The sequence below is a fragment of the Engystomops pustulosus genome, chromosome 5 (assembly GCF_040894005.1).
Source record: "Engystomops pustulosus chromosome 5, aEngPut4.maternal, whole genome shotgun sequence".
Lineage (NCBI taxonomy): Eukaryota > Metazoa > Chordata > Amphibia > Anura > Leptodactylidae > Engystomops > Engystomops pustulosus.
In genome coordinates, this window is record NC_092415.1 from 134,361,964 (window position 1) to 134,382,121 (window position 20,158).

The 20,158-nt window shown below is 41.2% G+C and overlaps 1 protein-coding gene across 4 annotated transcripts in view; it reads right to left on the reverse strand.

Annotated features, from left to right (window-relative positions):
• The window catches only part of ABCA13 (ATP binding cassette subfamily A member 13), a 590,340-nt gene that overhangs the window by 26,361 nt on the left and 543,821 nt on the right, over window positions 1-20,158 (reverse strand). For all 4 annotated transcript variants that reach the window (XM_072153102.1, XM_072153100.1, XM_072153098.1 and 1 more), the window contains one exon: window positions 7,543-7,677. In XM_072153102.1, the coding sequence (XP_072009203.1) occupies window positions 7,543-7,677 (135 nt within the window). The remainder of the gene's footprint in view (window positions 1-7,542; window positions 7,678-20,158) is intronic.

The window sequence follows — 20,158 nt, forward strand, 5'->3', positions numbered from 1 at the left end:
GCCTTTGATTGGTCAGGCTGGACATGTGACTCTGCAGTATAAAAGCTGGGTCAAATGTCCAGATGCCATTACACACATGTAATAGGGAGAGCTTGCTGTCATAGGGTCAGTTAGACATGCATAGATTTAGTAAAAAACAACAATTGCCCTTGTCAGGTGTATAGAATAGGCTTCTATTATTAGGGGCATGTGGAAATCTGAAATAATTGCCCCTGTAAGGACACTTTAAAGAATTGCATCAGTGCAGGGATGTTCTTACTGATTACACCAGTTTATACAGCAATACTTGCAAAGACCAGACTGGTCTGATAAAATTGCTCTTATAAGGGTACTCTGAAAAGTTGCTTCAGTGCAGGAATATTCTTATTAATTATACAAGATTATACTGCAATACTTACGTGAATCAGAAATGTTTTGTTGTCACAGAATCACGCACACTGATAGATAAATCAGAAAAGCAGTTTTGTCACAGAATAGCGCACACAAATATGTGCACTAGATAAGTTTTGTTGTCACAGAATAGTGCACACTGATAGATTAATCAGAAAAGTAATTTTAAACAGCATAGCGCACACAAATATGTGCATCAGAAAAGTTTAGTGGTCACAGAATGATGGTACTGCAGGTCTTTTAAAAAGAGGTAAGCAAGAGTTAAGGGACCGGGATGTGGCCATGGTGCTGCTGCTGGTGGAGCTGGTGCTGCAGGGAGAGACATGTTTCTTCTTGCTTTCTCCACGTTCCTCTGCTGCAAATAGGCACCATAGTGTGCAGCATGCAATGGTAGGCCCTAATATGCCACACAAAGATAAGGAATTGGTCAATTACATGGCAGACAGTGAATCAACTTCTGTAGGATTATCTGCCCCATGTTCATCCTTAATTGAAGTGTGCAGAGCCCTCCACCTCACTCTCCTTCAAAGTAGTAAGGCTGTTTCAGCCACTAGTCATGGAGCAGTTAGTCACGCTGTACAATGACTTATCAAGCTGAGAAACTGTGGTTCATCTACCTGCTCCTGTCCCAGACATAGGGGCTTATTTACTAAGGGTCCCACAAACCACAGTTTAGTCCGATATTCCGTTATTTTCGGACAGGCTTTCATATGACACAAATCGGTGGGCAGGCCGTCGGATTTTCCGACTGATTTGGTCAAACCGCGGGATTTAACTTTAAAATTGTGTCGCATACAATGCAGTTACATACACCGGGAGGAAGATAGTGAACTCCTGACCTGATCGGAGAAGTGACACATTCAGGAAATCGGGCATACGATCTTATTGAATCGCTGCACAGTGCATTGTCGTTGGACAATGCAATTTCAGGAAATCTTCCCGACTGGGTAAGTAAATGTGCCCCAGAGTTGCAAGTTTCCTAAGAACTTTTATTGGAGGATGCGGTTGTGGACGGTGAACTGTCCTATGATGACAATGAAACAACTGCGAATGGCTGTGGATTTCTCTGAAGACTAAGAAGGAGGGTTGTGGTGTGGGCTTGCTGGTTAAAGAAGCATAGGGTAATGATGAGGTTCTAGACTTGACATGGGTAACAGGCAGTGATACTTTAGTGATCAAGAAGCCGTGGCAAGCCAGAAGAACAAAAAAAAATGGGGCCAAGGTACAGTGGTCAGCCCATAGCCATGTTGTTGACTCCTACTGCCTGCAGTCAGGTACCCAGGAAACAAAGACCATCCCACATGGTGTCTACAGGATGGCAGAAGAGAGAACACACGCAATTTGCCAGCTGTGTCTCTAGTCTGTAAAGCTTGGCCAAAGCCTTAACTATCTGAGCACCTCATGTATGCCCTACAGAGTAAACCTCCACTGCAGGGGCAGAGACACTTGGAAACACCAAAGGTCCCCCCCTGCCACTTCAGCTGGCCCAACCTGTTGTACTGCCTCCCGAGTCACAATGCTTCCTTTCTCCACACAAAAGAAGGATGTGAGATCGACAGCACCACCATCACGAAGCCTGTCCACGCCATCCCCTCAGCTCTCCATCCAACAAATCATGGAGAGAAAGCGAAAGTTTGGCCAAATGCACAAACAAGCTCAGGTCCTGAATAGGAGCATTTCCAAATAACTGGCCTTTGAAATGCTCTTATTCAGGCTAGTGGAGACAGACCGTTTTAAAGATCTGATGACCGCAGCTGTCCCACAGTATGAAGTTCCCAGCTGTCACTACTTTTTCACAGAAGGCAGATCAAATGGACACTCCACAATGCTATCATTCCTGAGGTGCTCCTCACTGCTTACACATTGACCAGTAAGCATGGGCAGGGATGTTACATCTCCTTAACTGCACACTGGGTTCATGCATTGGTGGATGGTCCCGAGGAAGGAGGGGCTCTGGCTCATATTCTGCCACCACCCAGGATTGCCAGACGTCACTCCTCGCCTCCAGTTGCATGCTCCTCCTACTCTGCTTCCTCTTCTCCTGCTTTCTCATCCAGGCAGCACAGCGTCCACAGCATCAGGTTTGGCAGAGCCACGTGGAAACGGCAGCAGGTCATGCTAAAGGTAAAGACAAATGTGTGGATACAGCTGCTGAACCTCAAGCCTAGCAAGTTGCTGTGTGACGATGGCCAGAACCTTGAGCAGCTTTGGGTCAAGACAAGTTGATGCACATCCCTGGAGCTGCTTATTGGGGTGAGTTCAGTGTGTTTTCAGCATTCACATCCTGCACTGCAGAGGAACTGCAGAGGAACTTTGACCTGTCCACCCATTGCCTCATATATGATGTACCAAATCCAAATATATGAATAACTCCCATCACTCAGGATTGGCTGTAGAGGAACAGGGGGCGTCGCTAAGCCCAGTGATGGGTCACATGGAGGAGCTGTTCCCCAAGGGTGGGGGGGAACTGCTCCTTACCACACCCTCCCTTTTGGCAACTGCTAGTCACACAGCAGATGCTAATGAAAGGTACAATATAACATATCTTTTTTTCTGTAAAACCCATTTTTTATACAAAAACACTTTGGCAGTGTATGAACTATGCTCTGTGGGGACTGGGGGAGTGCTAAAAATGGGTCTCCTGGTGACAGGTTCCCTTTAATACTGGGTGGCCACCCTGCTATATTCATGCTACAAGTATAGCGTAGCAGCCTTCCAATACTCGAGCAAGAAACTAAAATGAGTACAAGCACACTTTTGTGTAGGCACTATTGGCTGTGTTTCCATGCAACTTTGAGAGCTCAGTGGCAATAGGAGGAGAAGGAAGTCGTCAATGCAACAGGAACATTAAAAAAGTGAGCATGGCCACAATTTGGAATGCCATATTCCCTTCTTCTCAATTTTTATCAGTTGGGGCATGTAATACCAGGAGGCAGAATTTGACTCACATGGTAGTGGATTATCTGTCCACGCATCTCCTGATACTGAACAATTTGTCCTCCTTCTTTGGGTGGGAAAATTGGATACGTAGCCAGAGCTTGTGCTCTATTCCTTGCAAGTACTGTCCTGCCCTGCAAGTGTGTTGTGTGAGCACATTTTCAGCACCACCAGTGTTGTCAAAACAGACAAGAGGATCCACCTCTCTACAAACAACGTGGATATCCAAACATTTATTAAGATGATAAGGGGATAAATAAAGATGCCAAAAGTGAGGATGTTTAACCTCTCCAAGTAATATACAAGTAGGGTATTAAGTAGTTCAGGCAATGGTCCTTCCTCACTGTCATAGTCCGCATGCGCACCTTAAGTAGTGGACTTCGTCTTATCTGCCCGGCCCTCTATCATGCGTTGTTGTGCACAAAGCTCCTGCACCCGCGTCGGAGGGATAGGCATAAGTTTATAGGTTTCCTAGAAACCTATTTCCATACACTCATGGAGTAAACAGTACCTAAAGTGAAACTTTTATAGAATGGAGCAAACAAAGCATGAATATTTAAGGGATTTACGCAAATAGTGAGAATAATACATGCAAGCCACAGCAGTCAGCGTGTTAGTATGACTGTTAATTGATGGCTCTTTAAGATGAATGTTATCATAAAAAACAGGCATAGCTCAGAGTCTCGTTCAGGCCCTTTGGTGCCTCCGTGTCCAGGCGAAATATCCATCTAGCCTCACACTGTAGCAAGATTCTATCCCAATTTCCACAATGTATAGGTCTATTGACTCTAGTGATGCCATGAAATCTCTGGCCCCTGGCATCACCTCTGTGTTAGCTGTTCACATGTCTTGCTATAGGGGTATCATGATGATTTCTAATGTCAGACCGTTGGGCACCTATTCTGCAGTGGAACTCCATGATGGTCTTGCCTACATATTCGATTTCGCAGTCACACACAGGGTCTATAAATGACCCCCTCAGACTTGTGATTAATGTATGTCATAATGTCAACAATTTCATTTGTTACATTAGAGGTAAAACAGGACTTTTTATGAAAAGGCATGCAATGCACCCACTGCAACAGTACATATCCCTTTAGTTGTAAATGAGTTTAACCATGTGCCCTGTCTACTCAAGAAGAAAATGGCTGTGAACTAATCAGTCCTCTAGGGCTTGACCCCTTCTGTATGTAATCAATGGGGATGGACCTATCACATCACAAATAAGGTCCATGCATAACGTGTCCCAGTGTCTTAACCCTATCTGCCATGCTGCCTGTGCCCCATTATCACATGCTGCATGGCCCCACCCCATGTGGTGTTAAGTCTGATTTGATTATTACTCTCAGGGCGTTTCTTAGTGTTTAAGAGATCAGTACAATTCTGTGCTAGAGCACAGCGATATGCATTTCTCAAAGCACCATCTGGGTGCCCTTGATGTAAAAACCGTGAGCGTAAGTCCTCTGCCTGTTTCCAAATTGGAACAGTTGCGTCTCAGATGCAAATTCTGTCCCCATGGAATTCCACTTTTCAGGCGGAGTAGTTGGCTGCTCTCACACATAAGTAGGGAATTAGTGGCTGTTGTCTTTCTTTATATTTAGATCTCCGATTATCTAGTTGGATTCCTGGAAATTTTTATATCCAGAAATGCCAAACTCACAGATTGTGTCTCAAAAGTAAATTTAAGACCAGGTTTAGGTTTACTGCACGAAATTATAAATAGTATCCTTTGACCCATTCCAGACAATAAAGATATTGTCAACGTAGTGCAGACAGTTTCTTCCCACCAGCCCAGGATCAAGTTGGCAAGCCCAGAATTGCGTCTGAGCTGGTGGTAGTACTGATTATTAAAGTGGAACACATTCCTCTTCAAAGTAAATTCAAGTGTTTTCAAAATAAATTAATTGTGTCGCTGGCATTGTGTCCCTCTTGAACACAGATAGTGGGAGATGGCTGCAAGTCCTGCACTATGTGTAATAGACAAATATAAATCCTCCACATCTATAGTACCTTCCTGCAGATAAATTCCCTCTAATCTCTGGAGGAGATCCAGTGTATCTCTGGTGTAAGATTGGAGGGCTGTCACGAAAGGGCAGGGGACTCTATCAAGGTAAATCCCCAGATTCTGTGTCAGGCTGTCAACCTCTGACACTATAGGTCTACCTTTTAAGGGAATATAACCCTTATGGATTTTTGATAATGCATAAAATGTAGCCATTACTGGGGTAGGTGGTAATAGGAATTTGTATTCATTTTCATCTATCACCACACCATTCCTGGCCTGCAATAATAGTTCATCTAACTCCTTCAAATACACAAGGGTGGGGTCAGATGGTAAGATCTCATATGCAGTTTTGTCTTTCAAAAGAACAAGACACATCTGACACTAATTCAGACTATCCATCAGCGCTACATCCCCATCTACTCCCCTTATCCAAGGGTTTAATTGTAAGGTGTTTATTCTTCTCTAGAGAGCTTAGGGCAGACATCTCCTCCTTGGTGTAATTAAATGGTACAAATGGGGTTTTTAATGCCTTGATGTCCTCTAACTTTTCTAATAAAAACATCTATTTGCAAGATTTCCATAAATAGAGGGGGTCTATTACTTTTAGGTTTGAGGTCGGTAAAAGGGTCCTTCCCATTTATTCCCAGTTGTTATTCAGAAAGACCATAAAGTAAAAGATCTAGGGGTATGCCAAGGTCCTTACTTTCTTTTTTGTGCCTGTTTCATGAACTGTTTCCTCCATTTGATTTCCCTGACAAATAGATGAAGATCTTGAAAGTAATGAAACTAAATTTGTCAAAGTTAGATCTAGATACAAATAAAAGTCTCTTCTGTAATAGAGTAGTCTCAGGTTGAGTAAAAGTATAATGTGACAGGTTTATTATCTGGGTAATGTCTGTTTTGGTGGGGGTTGTCCCTTGGTTCTTAACTGATAAGGATGTTCTAAAAAATTGGGAGTTACTGTTTGACGGCCTCTAGATTGTCCCCTCCCTCTTCCTCACCCTCTTGGTCTTTGTACGTCTAAAATGAATAAGAATGGAACCCACGCATTTTCAATTCCACACAAATGTAACTTAAATTTCAGATTTTTAAATTGTGTATTAATGGAATGTCACATTTAAATAATTTTCAATTCCGGATTCCTGAAACTTCACGTTTTTGAATTCCATTTACATTTCGCATAACTTGGTCTGAACACTGAGAGCATCTTTAATAGGTGGTGATGGAGGGGTGTGTGGTTTTACCAGTGTTTCTTTTATTGATATTAAATAATAGGGTCTGAACACCTTTAGCCGTTGTGAAAATTTTACTTTAATGTTACTTTTAATGTTATGTTATTTTTTACCTGCCCCATTATTCCCACTATTTTCCAGCCCTCTAGCCCTTACAAGCCCCAATTTACAGCCATTTTTGCATGTGAAAATCAAGTTCGTGTTCAGGTCAAAGTTCAGCCTAAAGTCCAGGTCCTGAAACAAATTTTGTAACGAAATTCGGACACAGCCATTGAACTTGGATCTGTAGTTATAATGTGCTTTCCTCCACAATGCACTGTGGGGAATTTATCAATGTGTAGGGTACGGCAATGCAGAGTTAAGCAAGGCTAGTCTTTTAGATATATCACTGTGATTATGAATTCTGGTGCATCAAAAGCCTGTCGAGTTGTTTTTTAGACCTCTGCCTGGCCACATCCCCTTTACCATTAATCATGCTTTTATTCTGGATGCCATGCCCCCTTAGTTAAACTAGTTGGAAAAGTGTCAAATAAGGTCTAAAATTCTTGATAAATGTGGCACAAGAATGAGAAATTAATGATTGATAAATTATTTATAAATTAGCACATTATGGTGCATATACTCCATGGGGGGAAAGAGTACCAACTGTATTGTATCATTGACTCCCCTTGAAAATAAATATAAGAAGAAAACTGATGGAAGTTCAGCCTGTTGTATGAAGACTAGTTTGGATTGCTGGTAATCTCTGACACACTCGGCCTGATTGCAAAAACTATGGCTTCTTCAGTGGTAGCTCTCTCCATAGCCATAAACCATTCATTATAGTGACCACTTTTTTCTATACACAGTAAATTTAGAATATAACAGTATTATTTGATTATATTTTCATTGGCTAAATATTTTTCTTACATTTTGCTGGATGTGATAAGAGGACATATGACAAAAATTAACATGAAGCTTATATTTAAGCTATTTTACCAGCAGTAGTATTTGAGGACTTCCAATCAAAGCTATGGCTGTTGATAATTTTCTTTTTGTGCCTCTGCTGTATGTTCCAACAAGTTTGTCAATGTGATCATTTAGATTCAAACGACTGCATAGAGCACTTGATACCTGTGAAGAATACACAAAAAGTTAAAATATTGATTTAATATTTCTAAGAATTTCTTGAGCAGAATACAAGAAAGCAATGTAATGTAGATATGTTAAATATCATAACATATGGGCAGCTGTACATAAGCCATAACATTATAAATCATCCTATTATATAAAATGCTATGCTAAAGAGAACCTGTTATGAGTATCTGGACCCACAGGCCATCATCAACCAATTCACAATGATGTATAATAGTATTCAAAGAAAATCGCATAAGTTTAAAAAAAATAAAATGCACAAAATAACTTTAAGTTGATCTCGACCACCCACTGTAGGTAGCAAGCAAACATTCTAGTTATGGCTCTTAAACCACACCATCAGTGTCAGACTGGCCCAGTGGAGCACCGGAGAAACCTCCAGTGGGCCCCGCTAAGTGAATTTATGGACAGGAGAGGACACCGAAAGGAGTAAGCCCCACCCACCAGCTCGGAGCTTCAGCAGAGCTGCAGCTCCTTGCATTCTTCAATACAGCTCGAGCTTTGGCTTCAGTACAGGCTTCTCCCTAGATATCCTGTCTCTCTCCCTCTCCAGCTCCTCACTAGTGATCCTGTCTTCCTTCCTCTCCAGCCCTGCACTGATTACATTGTTATGCAGTGACAGGAGGGGAAGGCTGAAAGAGTTGCACGGGAAGTAGAATGGAGCCAGAAGAAAGGAAGATTGTGGCAGTTTACTGCAGGCTGGTTCCTCCCCTCCACTGTACTATGCATCTCCCTCCTAACTTCATTATTAGCTCTTCTGAATTATTCCTTATTTTTCCATTTCCCTTTCCACCTGGTCTCCCTCCAGCTGCTCAATCCTGAGATCTATCTCAGCTGCTTACTTCTATGTTTACCTCTTACTGCTGTACTTCTTATCTGATATATCCCCCTCCCAAGCTGGTTTTACTCCCATGTTTGCACCCCCCCCCCCTTAATCTTTTCAGTTTTATAATCTGAACACCCCCAGCAGCCTTTATGCCCCCTCCAAGCCCCAGCTGCAGATCTAATATGATTGCTTTCAACAGTGAAGGCAAGATCCATTGTGTAAGAAAGTTAACTATTGAGTATTAGTGTATTGTATATACTGTATCTAATATATATATATATGTATGTGGAATGTAGATGTGCATGTAATGCAAGGATATATGTGGAATGTTCATGCACAGGTGGTATTTAGTGTAAATAATAGGGCAATTTATATTTGTTTTCATGTAGAATGTGTAAATGTTCATGAAGATTGTATATATGAGGGTGCGCTCACATTATGCGTTGTTGGTGCATTTTTAAACACATTGAAAATGCATGCATGATTGCATGTTTACCATGGCTGGTTTTAATAAGTTTTTTTCATTTCTGAAAGTGTAAGTGGCTGTGAAAATGTTAACACAGCTGCTTACACTTCCAACAATGAAAAAAACACTTCCAGTGTAGCCAAGTGCATTAAAACACTTAACATTTATGCATTCTGACACATGCTTTTTGACCCATCCAAAACGCCATGTGTGAATGCACCCTCAGGGCGTTTTCATTGCGTTTTAAAACATATTACAACAGCTGAGGAGAGGTGATTTGCCTAATTACATTTCTGTTAACTGTTAAGTTTATCTCTCCTCAGTTGTTGTAATGCGTTTTAAATGCAACGTGCGAACGTGCCCTCAGGCTGTGGTTTTGCAATGCATTACAAGAGCTGAGGAGAGGTAAAAAACGCAATATAAACATGTTACGTAGCATTTTGTAAACAAATATGTTAACAACAGTAATATAATTGGGCAACTTAGCCCCTCAGCTGTTGTAATACGTGTGAAAATGCAACCAAAATGTAATGTGTTGTTTTAATGTTAACAAATGTTTTAACTTCATTCACATTGTGTTTTGTAAACGCACTTGATAACAGCCATGTAATGAGACAAATCTCCTCTCCTCAGCTATTGATTTATATCACATTTTGAAATGCAACACAACAACTGAGGAGAGGCGATTTGCCTAATTACACTGTGTTTACAAAACACAATGTGAATGTGGTATTAACACATGTGTTAACATGTCAGCATAAAACTTAAACATTAACACAATGGGGCTCATTTACTTACCCGGTCCAGTCGCGATTCTGCGGCGCATTGTCCGATGAGGATTAGGGTCTGTCTTCATTCACTAAGATCGTGCGCCCGATATAAAGCAGGTGTCGCTGCTGCGCCAAGGTCTGCCGGAGTTCACCTTCTTCTTCACGGTGTATGTAAGTGCTGATCTTGCAACACAGATCTTTTCTTAAATTCCATGGTTTTTCCGAATCCACGCCCACGATTTCTGTCACGTGAAAGCCGATGAGTCACAATCCGATTGCGTGCGGCAAAATCCCTGGGCAATTTGGCGCAAATCGGAAATATTCAGGAAACCCAACGAAAGTACGGTGTTCGGACCCTTAGTAAATCAGCCCCAATGTTAATGCATGTGTCAAGATTGCATTAAAATTGTGTTTTGTGAACACACATGTTAACAGCAATGTAAATAGGCAAATCTCTTCTACTCAGCTGTTGTATTGCATTTTAAGGGTGCCTCCACATGTTCAGTTTTTCAGATGCAGTTTTTGATTCCCAAACCAGGAATGGAGTAAAAGAAGAAGCAGCTTTCAATTATTTGTCTCACCCATTATGCTCCACAACTGTTTTTGGCTTCAAAAACTGCATCTGAAAAACTAAACGTGTGGACGCACGCTAAAACATGGTTTAAACGCAATGTGTGAATGCAGCCTTAGGGGAAAAAATAAACCAAGATTGTTAAAATAGAAATTGGGCCCATACACTCAGTTCCTCTGGTGGGTCCTATACACCCCAGTCCGACACTGCACACCATCTACATATTTGCTAGAAAGGGGTTGATAACTTTCATTCATCTAAATTCAAAAGCACTGGAAACACTTTATATGCTCAAAATCAAAACAATAACAACATGTATCCAATTTACATAAAGTAAAGAAAAGAGAAAATTAGTAATAAAAACACAAACATTGAATGCAAAGACAACCAATTTCTGTCACCTCTGAACAAAGATCCAGGCACCGTGACTGTGGCCAGTTTCTTCTATATGTTATCCATGGTCTCCTTCCTTCTAAAATCGACTTTTACAATTATGCTAATGAACCTGCATGGCTACCCTAGCCATACTGTGATCTGACTTTACAGGTTGTTACAGGTTGCACTTTCTGAAAAATGCAATAAATAGAAATATACCATTTCAATGCCCGATAGTGTCGTGTCAAGCTTCTGTCAACAGAGACGCTCTCAAATGACCCATTTCTGTTGTTTATTACTTTTTGCAGAACACCCCAATTTGAAGGTTATTTCTAAAATAGGCTCATATCTCCAGCATGAGCTGGGCAAAACAGCAAATTTATTTTGCATTTAGATTCTTGTACTGGGGCTACATTTTTTATTCCAAACTGTAACCAAATAAGGTCTACCTCCACCAGAGCCCACACCTTGCTACTCTCACTTTTCAGATCTTGCTTGACAAAGGTCGATTTAGACCAAAACGTTGCAGAAAGTAATCCTGTGATCTGTTGTTACAATATATGATTTTTTCAAACGTTTGGTGGAACTGTAAATACAAACTGTACAAGTGATGAAACAATCACCGTGTCAAATCCAAGACAGTGACAATGTACAGAATTGTAAGGTAATGATACACAGGAAGCAAAATAGAGACAACACGAGTAACCGGAGTAACATGAGGATTAGTTCTTTATGAAGTTCCTGAGCCATCCATCTCCCAAACCACACCTGACTACCCCCAGCTTGGAAACCAGATGTATTTACTGAGCTTTCTATAGAAAACACACCCAACTGACCCAAAGAAACATATTCTTCAGGGTAGACTGTCAATCACAACCTCAAGCAAAGAGGCTCTAGGTGTGCTTCACAAGCTCAGAATTTAGCAGCAAGAACCCATTATCTGTAGGTGCTATATAAATAATATATTTATATATAATACATATAAATAATAATTATTATTATTACTAGCCATTTATGTGCCTATGCTTTTACATGCCATACCTGCAAATTGTATTGGTAATTTTGATTTTTGTGTTCAAGAGGTTGCACACACAGACAGCAGATACCAATGAGTGAGATTTAGAGTCCTTAAATTTAATATAGATTTGGAGAAAAAACTACAGACATAATTACCCAACTTTATCACTAAAGATCTGTTGTCATATTCCTCTCCCTATTACTTCAAATCAAGATACAATGCGTACATTTTTTATAGCCCATGCTAAACCTCATTTCTCCTGCAGCTCATTACATTTGGGGACTGGGTGGTAGAGAAGGTAAGGAGTTTATGTATTATTTTAACTCCCAAAAACATTTTACTTAAGAAAAGAAATAGAGAAGTAAAATGCAACATACTAAAGTATTACTTTTTACCGAAGACCCACCCTATCATAAAAGTGTTAAAAGAGATACAGAAAGTGAACATGCTAATTTAATATGAGCACATTTTCGCTGTCATATTAACAAGCTAAACATACGAACCATCAGAAGTGCCGACTGGGGTAAAAACATGGCTCTTGTGGAAAATTCACACTTTAATATTTAATAGACATTTGCTGTCTATTTTCACAAGTCTATTCACATGTCATAGAAATCAATCCATTTTGTACACCAATTAAAGGAAACTTATCATGAGGAATCTACCACCAGAAGTAGATCTGGTGATAGATTCATTCTGCCTGCCTTTGCCCTAATCTGTAATTTAATAATCCTGAAACCTAACCTAACTCCCTGTGACCGGCCAGGTTAGTATACACCTCAGTTTCTGCAGTTAATTTACATAATACTAAAATAATGTTTCTGACAAGTTTAGGTTCTAGAATTATTAAATTAAAAATTAGGGCAAAAGCAGGCAGAATAAATGTACCATCAGATGGTAGTTTCCTCATGGTAGGTTTCCTTTAAGCTTCACTTAATGTCAATCGGTCAGATGTATGCTAGCCATGATTATCAAGGACACAAAATACAAAGTTTAGGCTATATTGTTTAAAAAAAAAACCACAGATGAACCATAGAGAACACATCTGTAAAGGGTTGTAAGCAGGGAGAACACAGACAACATACTAAAGAACTTAAGTTTGAATAAAGCCCAAAGGGCTAAAGCTGGTCTAGATGATATAATCAATCTGTCTTCGAATGTCTTCTTGTGAGGAAAGGTAAATAAAGAATCTACAGGGATGCCCCCACCAGTATGTCATTTGTGGGTGCTGAACCATTGCCATGACAACTGTTGCTATTTTATCTCCAGTAAGAATTTGAATAAAAAGGGATCAAAAGGATGCTCTATCTTTTCCCCATGTGTGGCACCGTATCGCCGCCAGACCGCCATTCCTGTCGATGGGGACGTATACGAAGTCTGAATTTACCCTTAGACTGTATTTAAATAGCTCAGCTAGAATTTGATATAACTCACTTGCACATGTTTTTAGTAGCCAGGGGCAAATTCCATCTGGGTACTTACCTTGTTTAGTTTGAGGGTTCTCATTACAACACATACACCCTCTTTGGGAAACGTCAACCCTCCTTTTTTCGAGGCAGTTTCTATATTTGCGGGCACAGCCTCAGTGTTGTGTTACATTGTAATGCCCTTAGAGCTTTACCCCTAGTATTTGTCCACACAGGTAGTGTCAGATTGACCAGGGGTTTGTAGACAGATTCTCCTACTACTATATTAAGATCTGACCTCCCCAGTGTCATGCAGGTTGCAATCTTGTAAGCATCCTCTGTGTAACAAAGACTAGGTCAAGAATTTTTTCCTCCGCTGTGGCTACTCGAACACACTGATGGAAGTTTGATAGGGTACTATGAGTTAGTGTTTGATTGAAGTCAATCATTAATATGATGAAAGTTTGATGAGTTTGGAAGTTTGTTTGCTGGTTAGTGATGCTACCTACCAGGATTTCACACATTGGTCCCTGCCCAATCCCCAATCCAAATTGTCCAATGAGGATGACCCCTGCCGCGATTCATGCGCCCAATATCCTGCATGTGTTGCTTCCCCAATCAGGTCCGCCGGAGTTCACCTTCTTCTTCCTGTTGCATGTAAGTGCTTGGCTTGCGACACAATTTTGAAGTTAAAACCTGCGGTTTGTCGGACGGCCTGCCCCTCAATTTGTGTCGCATGAAAGCCGGTGTGATTGTGCCAAAATCCGATCCCGTACACAAAAAAAACCCTTTTAAATCCCTGTTCCAGTGGCGCAAAACGGAAATTGTCAGAATGTTTGACAAAAGTGCGGTCCGCGGGGCCCTTAGTAATAAGCCCTACTGTGTTAGTGTCTGCAAATGGGGGATGTACACAAGAATGAATGTAAATTCTCTGGGAGGTAGTAGGGGCAAATTCCTAAGTAGCAGTTCAATGTTTACACAACAGTTTGTTTTTTTTATAGTTGAGTGTTATGGAGTTGCAGTCTAAAGTATCTGTTATCAAGAAGTATTCAACTGCTAAACTTAGTTCAAATTTAGTGAAGGGCTAAACTATAAAGGACAAAAATAGACACACAATTGTGTTTTGAAAAACACAAGCAAGGTGGACAAGCTAGTTCTTCTTGGGGTAACGATTGCCTGCCGCACTGAACACCCTCTCTGATGCCACACTACTGGACAGGCAGGACAACTTCTCCACTACAAACTCTGCAAGTTGCGGCCACGCATCAAGTTTGGCTGCCCAGTAGTCCAGGTGATCCTCTACCTGCCGTGGTAAAGTGCTGTCCAAGTAGGCCACCACCTGCCACCACCTAGCGAGGGTCCAAGAGGGTGGAGAGCCAAAACTCACCTCTATGCCGGATGTTGATTATTCAGCTGTCACTAGTTAGGCAAAGGAGCATGCTGCGGGCCATATGCGCAAGTGACTCTAAAGGACTCCTGGCCTCCATCTCCACTATATACTGCCACGGTGCTTCTGGATCATCGGCCTCATCTTTTACCTCCTCCAGATGCTCTTTCTCCTCCTCTCTTGTCACCACCTCCTCCTTCTCCAGTTCAGCCCCCACTGGACTCATGTGGTCATGAGATGTAGTTGCCACTTCTCTAGTGCCCTGACCAGACAGATTTTACAGCATGAGTTCCAGGACATGAAGCAGTGGAATGACGTTAGTCATCCCGCAGTCCTAGCAACGAATAATGTGGCCTCTTCAAAAGGTGCCTAAGCAAACAGTAGGTGTCATGCATAAGCTGTTCCCTGTTCATACAGGCGGTCTAACATATGGAGGCTGGAATTCCAATGGGTGAAATCAACGCATATCAGAATATATTGGGGGAGGCCTTTCTGCTGCTGCAACTTGCGGAGGATGTGCTTGGCTTTGTAAGAATGGCTGAAGTGGATGCACAGTGGCCTGGCCATTTTTAGAATGTCTTGCAGATGAGTGGAAGACTTGAGGAACCTGTTGACAACCAGAATAAACACGTGCACCATGCAGGGCGCATGTGCCATCCCGCCTCGGTGCAGCGCAGATACCATGTTCCTCCCATTGTCTGTCACAATGGTTCCGATTTTCAGTTGCTCCAGAAAAAGCCACAGATTGATTTCTTCTTAAATGACATGGAGCAGTTTCTCCCCTGTGTGACTTTGTTTGCCCAGGCAAACCAGGTGTAGAACTGGGTGACACCGCTGTGCCTGCACATGTGGTATGATGGAGCAGCACTTAGAATTGTGGAGGCTGAGGTGGTGGTGGACAACGTGCAGGAGAAAGTGGCGTCTCTTGTACAAGTTGTTGGTGTGGCTGGGCAGGAAGCACATTCACCCAGGTATGTGGATTTTACACAGAATTCTTTCTATATACTTCAGCAACAAAAAAGAAATGCTTTTTGGGGTAAACAGATCCCCTAAAACTGACACCCTGGGATTGAAGCAGATATTACCAGAGAAAGTATGTGGATTTTACACAGATTTCTTCCTATTCACCAAAGCAAAAAAAAAATAAACTGCTATTTGGGGTATACAGATCCCCCAAAATGGACAAAATGGCAAAAATCACGACGGCACAGTACAGTACAAGCAGCTGGACGCTACAGGCTGCGTGACATCACATAAGCCTGCTGGTCGCTGATTGGCTTACAGGTCTGCACATGTGATCTAGGGTGTTCCTTTCTCTTTCCCAAAGTTCTGTGCCCCTCACATGTTGTGCTCACGCCCATTTTGGTAATAAAGGAGGAAAAAAAAAACTTTGTTCCCACGGATTACCATAAACTTTGGATTTGAAATGAATTGAATTTTCTTGAAATTCTAACCGAATTCCGATTTGTTAGAATCGATTCGCCCATCTTGAATGCCAGCATACCAGCACAATTCATGGAAACATTGTACAAGCTGTTATTGAACTGTTGACATAAACATAATGAAATTGTATTTTGTAGTCATAATACTGCAATTTAGTCATCATTCTCACCACAGGAGCTTGTATAAGGTCTCACATTCTGTAGAAATGCAATCTGTTCAATACATCTCTGATATACATACTGAAAGCCAGAGCAGTTGGCAGTTGAGTTTCATCATCATCTTCAATCCCATGTGATGGTCCACCGTCCACACTAATCCTCCAACACAAGTTCTTGGGCATCTTGCAAACTCTATTGCCCTCACTTATCAAAGCTAGTGCATACTGCAGCATTCCTGTGGAGTGTGCAGAGTGGTCCAGATTAGTCAAAACTTCATTAATCTAGAGCACCCTGCACTGCTCTAGAGATGTCCACCATTTTTTTGCTGCACTTTGTTCATGCTGCAGAATTGGGGCGCATATCAGTAATAAATGTGGAACAAACTCTGACTTAACAGTAACACACCCCTTTGGTGCACATTTTTTCTGTCTTGTTGGACACAGTGCACTGCGCATAAAATTGGTGCAGACACTTTATAAAACATGTGCAAGCAGTTTTCACATTATTTTCAGTGCAAAGACAGGTAGAAAACTGGTGCAAACACTTTAATAAATGTGAACCTATAACCTCAACTGGGGCAGATGGATTGGCCACAGAATCCCAGCTAGGAGAGTTATCATTCAACATTAGAGACTGCTCCATGAATTGTGGCTAAGACACTGTTTTTAAGTGGAGGGATGTGTATTTTTAGCAGACTTTAAGTTTAGGAACTGTATGACATATAAATAACAAATGCTTCTACTTTGTGTGGCTTATAGGGACATACAGGTATACTCTACACACCCCGGTGTCTGCTTGTATCAGAGGAGGTTGTAGCAGGCACACATCCTCTCACTGCAGCACCAGCTTCATCGCCAATGAGGCAGCACCACAGCCCCTTAATTTCTGCTTTCCTTATTTTAAACCACCAGCAGTGCTTCATACCACACTCTCTGTGTTTATGAGTATACGAATTGAGCAAATAGTAGTACTGTCATTTTGAGAAGCACTGCTATTTAAAAAAAAAAGCAGTGAATACGGACTCAACAATTTAGTATTGTACTATTGCAGCAAGAGTGCTGCTATTTCTCTAATTGATGATGATTGTGATGCAGTAAGGTTATCTGAATGAATCTGAAATGAGGGTTTGGGTTCGATCAACACTTCACAATAATACATGAGGGATTAGACCCGCTAGTATTTAAACACCCTAGAGGGCCTGTAAAAATAGTTAAAACTATAAATATGTTGAGAAAACCATCCTATTGATTAAAATATAAAAATGATTAGCCCATTAGAGTGAACATGTAATTGAAAAAAAAGTCTGAATCAGTTTGTACAGGTTCCAAAATGGTATTATTGAGATCCTGCAGAAAACACGTTTTCCAGGTTATCTGCTGCAGAACATTGTTACGTTGGTACTGTCACGGGTGCTCCTGCGATCCATATTTCGGGTCGCGTGCTCACCCTTGCCCCTTGGTATACCCCAGCTGGGGGTTCTTACCTCTCCACGCTCCTGATCCCGATCCTTGGGCCAGAGTTTATACGGTTGAAAAAAAGACACATGTCCATCAAGTTTGACCAACAAAGTGATTGGATGAGGAACAGATTTATGGGAAACATAAAATTTGAAGGGCCCTTAATTGGCGCCGGCCATTTCCCAGAATTCTATGTAAGCCTGCCTCTTCCTGCAAACCCTGCCGGATCTTTTTGCTTTGTACCCTAGAGAAAGCTATGTTCCAAGCTCTGTGCTGTTATTGTGATTTCCTGTTCCGTTCCTGACTATGCTCCTCTACTGCTTACATTTACCTATTGCTAAGTCCCCAACTCTGATCCTGTGCTGCCCGTCCTGACCTCCTTCCGGTCCCCAACTACGATTCTGTTTAATGTCTTTGTAAATTGCCTTGGCTGCCAACGTGGACAAAGTCACACCTGTGGACTGACCTGGTGGTACCACACGTAGAAAGTCCAAGCCACTTTGCAGCGGGCTCTGGTCAAAAACGGGGGACACTTGGATTCCGGTCCCAAGTGTTGGCTAACGTCATCCTCCACGGTAGTCCAGTGGGTCCACATCCCCAGAAACCTGACAAACATCTGGAGCAAAATGGTTCCTCAGGTTCATAACCACACCCTCTACACCCCTACCAATATTACAATGCAGCTTATTTGACCAAGCTGATTGTGATCTTTTCTTACCTTTGGTGGACACAGATGGATGTATTGGCAATTCAGTTTCTGGATATGTGTAGAGAACAACTTGCAGATGTTGCCAAACATCTGCAAGTTGTTCTTCACACATATTGTTCTTCAAATACTATTGCGGAGAACACCGTTCTGCATGCGTGTCTCCCGAACAGATCGCAGATGTTCGCGAACATCTGCAATCTATTCTGCACTGTGTTCTTTCACTGTGTTCTTCAATTAAATGATTAAATTAAATGTTTTAATTGTATTTTTTTTACTGTTCTTCACTTTTTTTTTCAATTAAATGCTCGTTGTCGAGCAGGGCAAATAGTCGTCCGAGCAACGAGCCGGTCCGAGTATGCTAATACTCGACCGAGCATCAAGCTCGGACGAGTATACTCGCTCATCACTAGTAGTAATCCAACTTGTTACAAGCCTTTAAGAGGCTAAGAACCTTCAAGATCCTTGAGTAGTGAATTTATCTAAAAGGTTAAATTACACATTCCAAATGTACTGGTGTACATATTAAATTAGTATTTTTCACATAATGAAAAATTATTATTGTATTACCAAGTTATGTTCCATTAAAGAAGCATGGTTACACTTCAGAAAGAAATGTGTTTTCCTTTATATAAAAAATTAATATCATTAATAAGATTAATTAACCAAAAAAATAACCAAAATGATACTGTAATTTTAACATGATAAACATATTCAAAAACAAGTAGTACATTATAGAACAAAAAATAAGTATTACTCTGCAATGCAGGATTTAATTATGCAGCAAATAGCCTGAAAATGAAAGATAAAAATTGCTAATTATGCTATATTTGTGGATTGTGGATTTTTTTTGTTCTCCCTTTTACTTTAAATCAATTATAATTAGTTTGACTAGCAGAAATAGCGTTATTTATATGCAATGATTATTTTGTAAACACTAATTAAGACCTGATATGTTTAAATATTTCTTTAGTTAACATTATACTTGATGTTCTAGTTATACATTATCTAATTATCTGTGAGAACATTGAAATTGTTAGGTATCTCATCTAATACATAGGCCAACAAAATAAAACTTAACGCAAAATATTTTACAGAAAGATGGTTTATAATAAAAATAACTTTTACAGTAAAAACCCGCAAACTGGTGAATACACATGAATGGATGTGCTTATACAATTTCTTTTATACATCCTCTTAAGATTTATGGAACAGTCACAGAAATGTATGCAAGATAAGTTCACAATAGCTGCTGCTCAGGCAAATACAATAATGGGATGTATCAAAAGAGTCATAAATTATAATGATAAGAACATAGTTGTACTTTTGCACCATTCATACCACAAATGAAGTACTACAGACACTTTTCAGCACAGTGGATATGAAAAACAAAGAAAGGTTATTAATAGAGATGAGCGAACATGCTCGTCCGAGCTTGATGCTCGGTCGAGCATTAGGGTACTCGAAACTGCTCGTTGCTCGGACGAATACTTCGCCCGCTCGAGAAAATGGCAGCTCCCGCCGTTTTGCTTTTTGGCGGCCAGAAACAGAGCCAATCACAAGCCAGGAGACTCTGCACTCCACCCAGCATGACGTGGTACCCTTACACGTCGATAGCAGTGGTTGGCTGGCCAGATCAGGTGACCCTGGGATAGACTAGCCGCTGCCCGCGCTGCTCGGATCATTCTGTGTCTGGATGCCGCTAGGGAGAGAGCTGCTGCTGGTCAGGGAAAGCGTTAGGGTGTTCTATTAGCTTACTGTTAGGCAGGAGTGATTCTCAAAGAACCCAACAGCCCTTCTTAGGGCTACAATAACGTTCTACTTTTTTTATTTTAATTTGCATCTAGTACCATTTTGTGAGGAATTAGCAGGGGGAC